General features: G+C 30.3%; 1 protein-coding gene across 2 annotated transcripts; it reads right to left on the bottom strand.

Moving 5' to 3' along the window:
• Positions 1-7,210: 7,210 nt before the first annotated feature.
• Positions 7,211-9,383, bottom strand: LOC111709157 (uncharacterized). Of its 2 annotated transcripts, none has more exons than XM_023482767.1 (7): positions 8,715-9,383; positions 8,485-8,547; positions 8,325-8,428; positions 8,039-8,129; positions 7,792-7,830; positions 7,621-7,635; positions 7,211-7,408 (listed from the first exon to the last, which is right to left on the bottom strand). In XM_023482767.1, exons 1-7 carry the CDS (start codon positions 8,761-8,763, stop codon positions 7,245-7,247), a joined length of 525 nt encoding a protein of 174 aa, XP_023338535.1. In that variant the 5' UTR covers positions 8,764-9,383; the 3' UTR covers positions 7,211-7,244. The 2 variants fall into 2 exon arrangements, with proteins under 2 accessions (XP_023338535.1, XP_023338534.1); XM_023482766.1 differs by having other exon boundaries at positions 7,786-7,830; positions 8,715-9,380.
• Between the last annotated feature and the right edge of the window lie 339 nt (positions 9,384-9,722).

The raw sequence follows: 9,722 nt of genomic DNA, 5'->3' as shown, positions 1-9,722 counted from the left end.
TACATACGAGGGGGGGGGGGGAAATGTTTTGAAGCCACCTATTTCTATTTTGGTTTTACGAAGCTTAGATAAATATAAAAATGGAAAAACATTATTTAAATGTTTTCTTGTAAAATGCTTGCCAAACCCGTAATAGAAAAGTCGTCTTCATTGTATTGATACTGACGTCGATCACTGTATGAGAAAATAAAGTTCATTTAGTTACATATTTAGCATTAAAAACAAATCTTCTCAATAGAGTTAAAAGTACAGAGACTTCATCATATTTATAATTTCAATCGAATGTGAAATTTTGTTTAATTTAATTTGATGAACATGATAGGGCTCCAGAAGGGCTGGCTTAAACTTTAGAAATCCCAGATATTCTTGAGTTCAAATTCCACAAAGTTGCAATGTTTACGAATAATAGTTTTATGCATTAACCCTATTCCGATTACATACGAGGGGGGGGGGGGAAATGTTTTGAAGCCACCTATGGTTTTGACTTTTCATTTTTAAAATCTTTAGATCCTAAACTTTACAGACTGTGCAAAAATTTAAACAAATTCAAAAACTTCTGCCAAAAATTTTTTTTTAAAGATATCAACATACAACATATTTTTCATGTTTATTTCTCTACGGTTTGTTTAATACGTTCAATTTTAACCTATAACTCAATTGAACTTTTTTAAAGAATTCTACCCAACCTAGCAAATAGATTATCAAGTACAACAGATGGCAACTTAGAATGTGTACTGTGTACACACTCAGTACAGCTCTGTTTTCTTACGTCACAAGTGTCAACAATTTTTATGTGTCTGACTAATTATTCAGTGATAAAAAAGTGCATATCTTACTGTGAAATAAGTGCCATTTTGTGTTCTTTATTTCTGTTTTTACACTTTTCTATTCTTTGAAAACGTGTCAACTAATGGGAGAAAATGTTGTATTTCTTTTATATTTGACATCGATTTTGAAGATATCATCATTCATCATATATCTATCTTGAAACGTGTTGAATTCTAGCAATCTCCTTCAATGTCAATGTTGTATAAATCCTTTTAAAGAGAAAATAACACTGTGTCCGAATTTAATAAATTTAAGCCACGTCTCAAATTCACCAAAAACTGGTTTTAATTGAGCGCCGGCTTAAATCTTGAAAAATTAAATACAATTTTAAGTGGAACCAACCGCGGTTTAAATTCTTTAAATTCGGCCTCTGTTTTTCTTTCTTCACAATACTACGAGAGGTTTAATATCTTTATGCCATGGGAAGGTTTAGAAATACAAAACTGTATTTAAATATTTTATTTGTATTTTATTATGACATGCTTCAAATTCATGAACAGATGTCCTCAGGTATACTACTGCGAGTAAACCTATTTTACTTTTACTTTTAATTGAACACTATGGATTTCGTGGGACTTATAACTTATGGTTCAAAAATTATTTAAAGGGAAGAAAACAATATACTTCAATCAGGGGTGTTGACTCTTCACTTAAAGAAATCTCTTGTGGTGTACCACAAGGGTCGATATTAGGACCAATTTTATTTCTAATTCTTATTAATGATCTTCCTAAAGCATCAAAATTTTTTACAATTCTTTTTGCCGATGATACAACACTGCAACTTTCTTCAAAACGCTTACACGACTTATATGATTTGGCAAATTTTGAGCTCTCTAAAATAGAAGATTGGTTTAAAGCAAACAAACTGACTTTGAATGCCTCTAAAACCAAATATATTCTCTTCAAAAATAAAAAAGAAGATGTAAGTATCACCTCGCTTAAACTTCAAATAGATAATAAAGATATAGAAAGAGTAGGAACTGGATGCAAAAATGAATCTTTTAAGTTTGTAGGTGTTCATTTAGACGAAAATCTTAACTGGAACCATCATCTTAAGGCGGTTAAAAACAAAGCATCCAGTGCAGTTTTTGCTTTGTCAAGTGTAAAAAATATTCTTCCTAGTAATATTTAACTAACCATTTACAACTCTTTATTTCGATCATTTATTGAAAATGGAATTTCAGCCTGGGGATGTAACAAATGTTCAGAAATGAAACAAATTCACATTTTACAGAAATGAGCAATACGATTAATTGATAACTCTCATAGTGATCCTCTTTTCCTTAAGTATAAGATTCTAAAGATTAATGATCTGGTAGACTTTAACCAAGTTATATTTATGTATAAATATACACATAAACTTCTTCCTGCATATTTTGAAAATATTTTTAAAAAGCTTGGAACCTTTGAAAGATCTCTTAACTATCAACTTGACATTCTCAAAATGTGCTCATTACAGTATTTACCATCAAGCTCTCTTCTTAAGATGTAGAATAACCTGCCTCTTGACTTAAAAAGAAGCAACTCTCTAAGTATATTTAAAAATAGACTACTAAATTCTCTTTTTGAAAATTATAGGACAATGTGTTATAAACCGAATTGCTATTCATGTAAAACTAATTAGATATGTTTTAATATGCTTTGATATTTGTTGTGTACATGTCAGAAAATTACTTTAAACTCTAGTTATTCGAATTAATGTATACACTATTTTGCATTTGCACCCTGATCTCTAATCGTTCTCCTTAAATCTATTTAATTGAAATATTTTGTTATTATTACTAAAATTAGGAGGAAAATATAATCAAAACAGCCAAGAGCTATTATCTACCTAATTGCTTTATACTTGTACTGTTAATATAATTATCAATTTTGTGATTGTAAATCTCTATCTTATATCTATGTATCTGTATACAGATACATTTATTTTAGCAATAAACTTTAACTCATCTTATCATACTTCTGAGTATACCTGTTCTACCTCCACCACAGTCCACAATTTTAGAAGACATACAAATACTGGAATCAGACTAAAATAAAATTTAATACTATTAAAAAATAAATAAAATGTTTAACATATTGTTTGCTTGCTAGACTAGAACTTTGGTAATTTCAACTAAAAGATCTGCTGCTATGCTTTTTTCATGAAATTTTTTGCAATTACAACTTTTGTAATTTCTTGTAAAAAGTGAGTGGACCCCCCTCTCTGAAATTGTGTTTTTAAGACGGAGGACAGTGGTTGTTTAAATGAACTTCAAGACAATAGAGTCAAAAGGTTTGGAATTCAAGTTATGATATTTAAAACCATAAAGAAAGAAATGAGCAAATATTAATGCTCGGTAATTTGGGTTAAATTAAGTGCAATGTCTGGGTGGAAATCAGAAAAAGGCTTGCTGGCCTAGTGCTGTGGCCATCTTAATGTGAACAAATATATATTTTGTATTTTATAACAGGTAATTATTTACACAATTTGGCCTGCTGGGACTAGGGTTTCCGGAATTCCGGGTTACTGTTTACGTACGGAAATGATCCACGAAATTTATTCCATTTCCATTATGAAACGATTTTATTCCGTAAACCAGAAATTTTTGGGACGTTGTTCTGGAATTACGGAACGTTACTGAATAGTGTTTACGAAACAATTGTTCCAGAATTTTCTGGAAAAAAGTTCCAGAAAACGTTGAAGACATCTTAAACTTATGTAAAAGATAAAACCAGTAAGTAATACTACCAACAGAATACTAGAATGTGCGCCTGGTGTAGCTGTATTTAAAGTAATACTACTGTGAATTATCATAAAAAAATATAAATCCTGACTGACATGTCTCAAAATAATTTCATCTACTGAAAAACTGCGGAAAGGAAGACGACATGTATAGCAATTCTTGATTCTAATTGATGTTGTTACAAAGCAAATAGGTTAAATAGTAACTTATAAAATCACTTTTAAATTGGTCTGTATACACTATACAGTAGTATAGTATATACTACGTAATTGCCGTGTCTCATGTTAATTGAACACTTTAGAGTCATAATTTAAGTTTAGAAGTCGTTCTCCTTTTCCAGAGTTTTCTGGTTCTCACTCTATTTATATACTTTCTTGTCTGTTTGTTTGTCCGTTTGTATACAATAAACGTCCAAACAGCTGAATTGACCGAGCCCAACATTTGTGAGGCGCAACTCACAAGGCCCAAGGGAAAGTTTAAAACTAGTTAAACATTTATGCGGGAAAAAAGGTCGAAATTTATTATTTTTTTATTTCACCAGTTTATAGCCTAGTTTAAATAAACTCTTATTTACATGGTTCATTTCATCCAATCCCGGTCAAAAACGGGGGGGGGAGGGGGGGGGGGCATAAGCCTATCCGATGACCCTCTTGAAAAATAAAAACTAATTTGTCAAAAAATATTGTGGGGAAAGTGAAAACTGTAACTGTAAAATAGTCATGATGAACTATAGTGAAATATTTGTAAATATATAATTGTAAAACTATAAATGCGTATTTAATGCATGTCAACTAATAAGTTTCAACTTTTAATGTTTTAACATTGCTTTCTATGTCTAATATTGTGTTAAAATTTCCGGTTTACGAAATAGAAAAAGGAAATTTTATGGTTTACGTTACGTAAACCGGAAATATTTTTCTGGTTTACGAAATGGCAACTCAAAATTTTACGGTTTACGTTATGTAAACCGGAAATTTCGGGAAAATTTCCGGTTTACGAAATGGAAACTGGCAGTTTTATGGTTTCCATTCCCTAAACCGGAAAAATTTTTAGTTTACATAATGTAAACCGTAAACATTCCGGTTTCCATTTGATCCGGAATTATCCCGGAATTCCCGTTTACGCAACAAATTTCCGAATCATTCCATTTCCCAAATGGAAAATTTTTTTCCCGAAAAATGGAAACCCTAGCCGGGACCCAGGGGGAGGGGGGGGGGAGGGGTCGGAGAAGTTGTTCAATTATTTTCATTTTGTTTTGGTTTTCTGGTTCGCATATTGTAAGAAAGAAAACTATTTGAAACAGTTATGAAAATAAAGTTATATAAATTAAAGGAAAGACAGCAAGATTATATATCAACATTTAATTTTTTGTTTTATTAAAAACCATCTAGGGAGAAAGTTTGAAATTTGAATCTTCAAAATCCCCTCCCAGATTACTGAACATTGGGTATTTATGTACTGAACTGAATAACCTCCACTGTCTGAGGTTGTGACATATTGTACAGAGCGTTTCATTTCATATTAGATTATCTCCAATCATTTACGCCAAAATACGCACATAATACTTAAAAATCTAGCATTTTCTGCAAAATAATGTTCTATTAGCCTTATTAACTTTTTCAAAATGATTCATTCCTCTTAAATTATCTGAGTTGTCCCCAAATTGTAATTTAGACCCATTGATGTGGGACACCCTGTTCTTGATAATCTATTTGCTACCTAGTACCCAATACCCATCCTGGTTTATTGGATCTTCATTATTTGGTTGGATGAGCTAGTGAAGTAGTTTGTTAATGGTTCTATTCTACCAAAGTTGTCTGAATCTTTACAAGTTGCAACAATTTTGGAAAGTTATTGATTCTTTGCCAAAAACTCAAAGTTTCTAATCCTTTTTTCTTTGCAACCTGATGGTAAAACATTTGATATTCTAAAGCTTATGTTATGAAATATCAAGGTCTTCAAAATTGAAATTTACATATTAAAATTCAATATCTGTTTTCAAAGTTTTTTAATAAATGTGTCGTTTTAATAAAACTTATTTTTCACATTTTTGTCATTCATGTCTACTGTAGTCTAAACCCCCCCCCCCCTCCACCCCTGCTACTTAATTGACTGATAATTTGATGCAGTGCTATAATCTGGTATAAACTGGAAATGAAAAGCATGCATAAAAACTATGGTGGATAAACTGGATCATTTTATTTGACATTTGAAAAACTAAAATAGAATATGCACAATTTGTACTTTAAATATTTACCTTTTCTAAAGCTGAGGAGTTGGGATTTACGTCCTCAGGTTTCAAAGATATAGGAATTGAAAACTTTGAGACTTTTTCCTATTTTTTTTAATTTAAAATGATAAAGCAAAAACAGTGAAACAGATTACCTCTCAATTCTACAAAAACGCGGATATTTGTGGAGAATTTACAACAAAACAAAAAAATTTCCTGCAAAATTCAGAATTCTTCCAAAACGGTTTTTCCATTCCCAAGTTTTTTCTTATACTTTTTATATACTCCTTTATCAACTTTTTAATTTGCAATCAAACTTTTACTTCTACCTTGAAATAGTAATTTGTAATGCATAGAGTAATAGCAAAACATATTTTGCTTTGATTGCTACAGCCAAGTTAAAATTATTAATCAAACTGTTAACCTCTAACCATTATTCCTACTAACATATATGTCTAAACCCTGTTTCTTAAAAGAGGATAAAATCAAATTCTAACTAAATATTTAATAGAGATAACAAATAAAAACAGTATTTGCAGCAATGACTAAGCTGTGAAGTGAGTTTAAAAAACCTGAGAAAGGACCAATGGTATTTTTATGAAAAGTTTAGGGAAGAGAAGCCTCTTTACTTACTTCCAGTAAAGCAAAACAGTTCACAGAACATACTAAATATATGTTCAGATATCCCATTAGGGGCTGCACCATGTTCAGAGGGGAGATGGTGTAGGAAAAGTCAGTTTCCTGACTAAGGAGCATCTCAGTAATAGTTCTGAGTCTCTTAGACCGCCCCCCCCCTGCCCTGGCTTTATTGGTAAGGATAGACTTTATGTATAGTCCCTGTGGAATTTGATTTATAATTTTCAAATTTTCAAATATTTTATGCAAGCCCAAATTATTTTTGTAAGTTTTTGAATTTCTAAATCCATTTGTATGCTAAAAAAAGTGTCAACATATAGTTTCCAGCAAATTGGGGAAATTTTTTGAGTAAAGTTTGCGAAATTAATCAGCAAATCTGGCATTTTTTGTATTGCAAAAATTTCCATCAAAATGGAAATACTGTTTCACAAGAAAAAAAGTACGTCCTTAAAAAAGCTTGAAAAAATTGCAAATAGCCAAAACTAAAGTGAAAACTATACGTTTTCAAAACCCTTATTCAAAAGACAAGATAAGCAGGGTTAACCATACAGGACAATTGGACGGAATTTATACTGTCTCGTTTCTTATAATTCTGATTCCCTGCAGTTGTAAACTTTTTTTTCCTTGCCAATTAATTTTTTAAAAAGCTATTGAAAGGCAGAATAATTATTTTAATCTTGGGATAGTCATATTTTAAGGATTTCGGTCGTCTTACAGTCTCATCATTTGTGGGTAACCCTGTATATTGTTGCCAGTTTTCATTGGTTTCCTCTCTATTTGAAATAAAAGCAAAAAATATTACATTTATTATCTTGTTCAGGTTGTTAGCAGTCGAGAACCCCAGATATCATATTTGAGTCTACAACAGGTGCATTCACATAATTCTTCAAGTAACATTTGGTATCTGTTTTACTCCAATTAAAGTTAGTACATCCCCTGGTCGAGACACAAATACATCCACATTTATAGGCAGAATCTACTAGCACTCCTGAAATTTTTTAATGAAATACATTTTTCTGCATTCAAATAATACATGATCCAATGAACATTAAAATTGAGTGACAACTTGAATGTCACATTTAATTTTTGATATTTAATGCACCACATAATGCACAGGTAAGTTTAATGGAAGAAAATTACAATTTACAAAATAAATTTGTGTATTAATATCCCCTCCCCATCCCAAAAAATATAGAATACCTGCTAAGGCATAATCTGAAGTCAGTGAATCAAGTTTATAATCTTTTCATATCAAATATTTAGAAAAAAAAAATTTACTGTACATATTAGTTCAATGTTCAAATGATAAATTGCTAAATTTTTTGTAAAAAATTAAAAGTTTTGTTTAAAAAACTTTTTCCATTCCTGTACGTTTAACTCTGTCTTCCAAGCAGTGATGGGGAATACAACCTTTTTTAAAAAAAAGAAATTTTTAAATTAAATTTGATTAAAAATAACCAATTAAAATTGATTAAAAAAGAAAAAATCAAGGTACAATTTCTCAGACTTTTTATTTACTTATGATCCAGAGAACTGGATTTAGTAATTCCATATCTTAAAAGAAAATAGAAATTGATCATGCATTTGATGAATGTTCTTAATATTGATTGGTAGTTACCTGAAGGTCTTGACATCTCCCAAGCATTAGAAGAATTAAAACTTTCTCTGTTGAAATAACCAATTTTTTGACCCATAGTGCACTGATCATTCTACAGATAAAATTATAAAATTAGTCATCTCTGGTGTTTTGATTACTGTTGAACTTTTAACCTTTTACAACAATAAAAGCCATTGCCATGCAATCCTTATCATTTTGAGTGATGTTGAATATGCATTATGTTGCATGATAAGGGGATTTAATTAAAGGCATTAATCATGACCCCGAAAAGCAGATATCTGTCTACCTGGAATTCAACGATATCACAGTGTGGTAAAGCCACATACTGGAACAAACAATCTTGAAGATTCAAGGCCTTTGTTGTATATGGAGCATAGAAGGTTTTTAAACCTAGAAAATCAATATTAACTTTTATATCAATGTACTAAAATATCAGAATTGTTTACCAACTGCTTCAGTGAAGGATTTCCCAACATGAACTCCAACAGTACAGTTCTTAGTCAACACATCTAACGTTTTGTTTTGAATAGGCATTTATAATCTAAATTGAAAAATGATTACAAATTTTATCAACTTTGTCTGCATTTTGTATTTTCCACTCATAATTGTAAAATATTAAATCACATTTAGTTGATTTGGTTTCTAATTTTAAGTTTCTAGTTTTAAACAAATGTTCCTAAACAGAAAAGCAACCAAGTCAAAATTTTCATCTTTGACAAACCCATTTTACAGTCTGGAAAGAGGAAAAAATACTTTCTATGTCATCAAGATAAAAATTTGATAATTAACATAAAAGATCTGATAATAAAAACATAATTTGTCCAGCTTCTTGGCTTTAGATCATACTCATTCACTAGAGAGATTGAAAATGTAATCTTGGAAAATGTAACAAAGTAAAATTGTAAAATTTCTGTTAGAAAATTGACCAGATTATTAAAAGATTGGGACACACAGGACGGTTTTTTAAAGATGGGCACTTAGGGGACTGAAAATCAAACCTAAGAAATTCCTCTAAACCATCATGACAGAAAATCAAATTCATTTGTTTTAAGGTGTATTATAAAGATGTAACCTATATATGTAAAAATGTTATTTCTCATGTAAATAGGGTTTCCAGTCATTACTATGTAACGCGTAATTACGTGTCACACTTTCTTTCACTTGCGCAGAAGCATTACCGGTAATTACAAGTTTATTACGTTTACTAAAGAAAGTCTAGTTTTGTGTAATTAATGCATAATTATGTGAAATTACGTAGTACGAAACAATTCCGTAATAAATAAAGTACATATTAATTCTCAGAAATAATTATAGCAGGAAAGTATGTGTAAAGATAGCCCTCTACGACCATGTCAAACATATTTTGACGATTTTATTGACATTTTTTTTAAACAAGAAAGGTAAACTGGATAAAAGTAGGTTGAAATATTAACAAGTCGTCGAAAATTTATTGATTATGTATTTTTTTGATAAAAAAATTGTGCTCCCTTTGTTAAACTTTTTAGTTGTCGAACGTTAAAATTACATCAACATAGTATTGGCTGAAATTTCTGATTCAACTTGCATGACATTATTTTCCTTGTAAGTTAGTTGATTTATTTAAATTAAAAGTTAATACTTCAAAATTTCATAGATGTATTTATTGCAAAGTTCCACAAAATTACTTTGTAGAAATTACGCGAAA

The sequence above is a fragment of the Eurytemora carolleeae genome, unplaced genomic scaffold, assembly GCF_000591075.1.
Source record: "Eurytemora carolleeae unplaced genomic scaffold, Eaff_2.0 scaffold220, whole genome shotgun sequence".
NCBI lineage: Eukaryota > Metazoa > Arthropoda > Copepoda > Calanoida > Temoridae > Eurytemora > Eurytemora carolleeae.
This window is presented reverse-complemented; position numbering and strand designations above follow the sequence as displayed.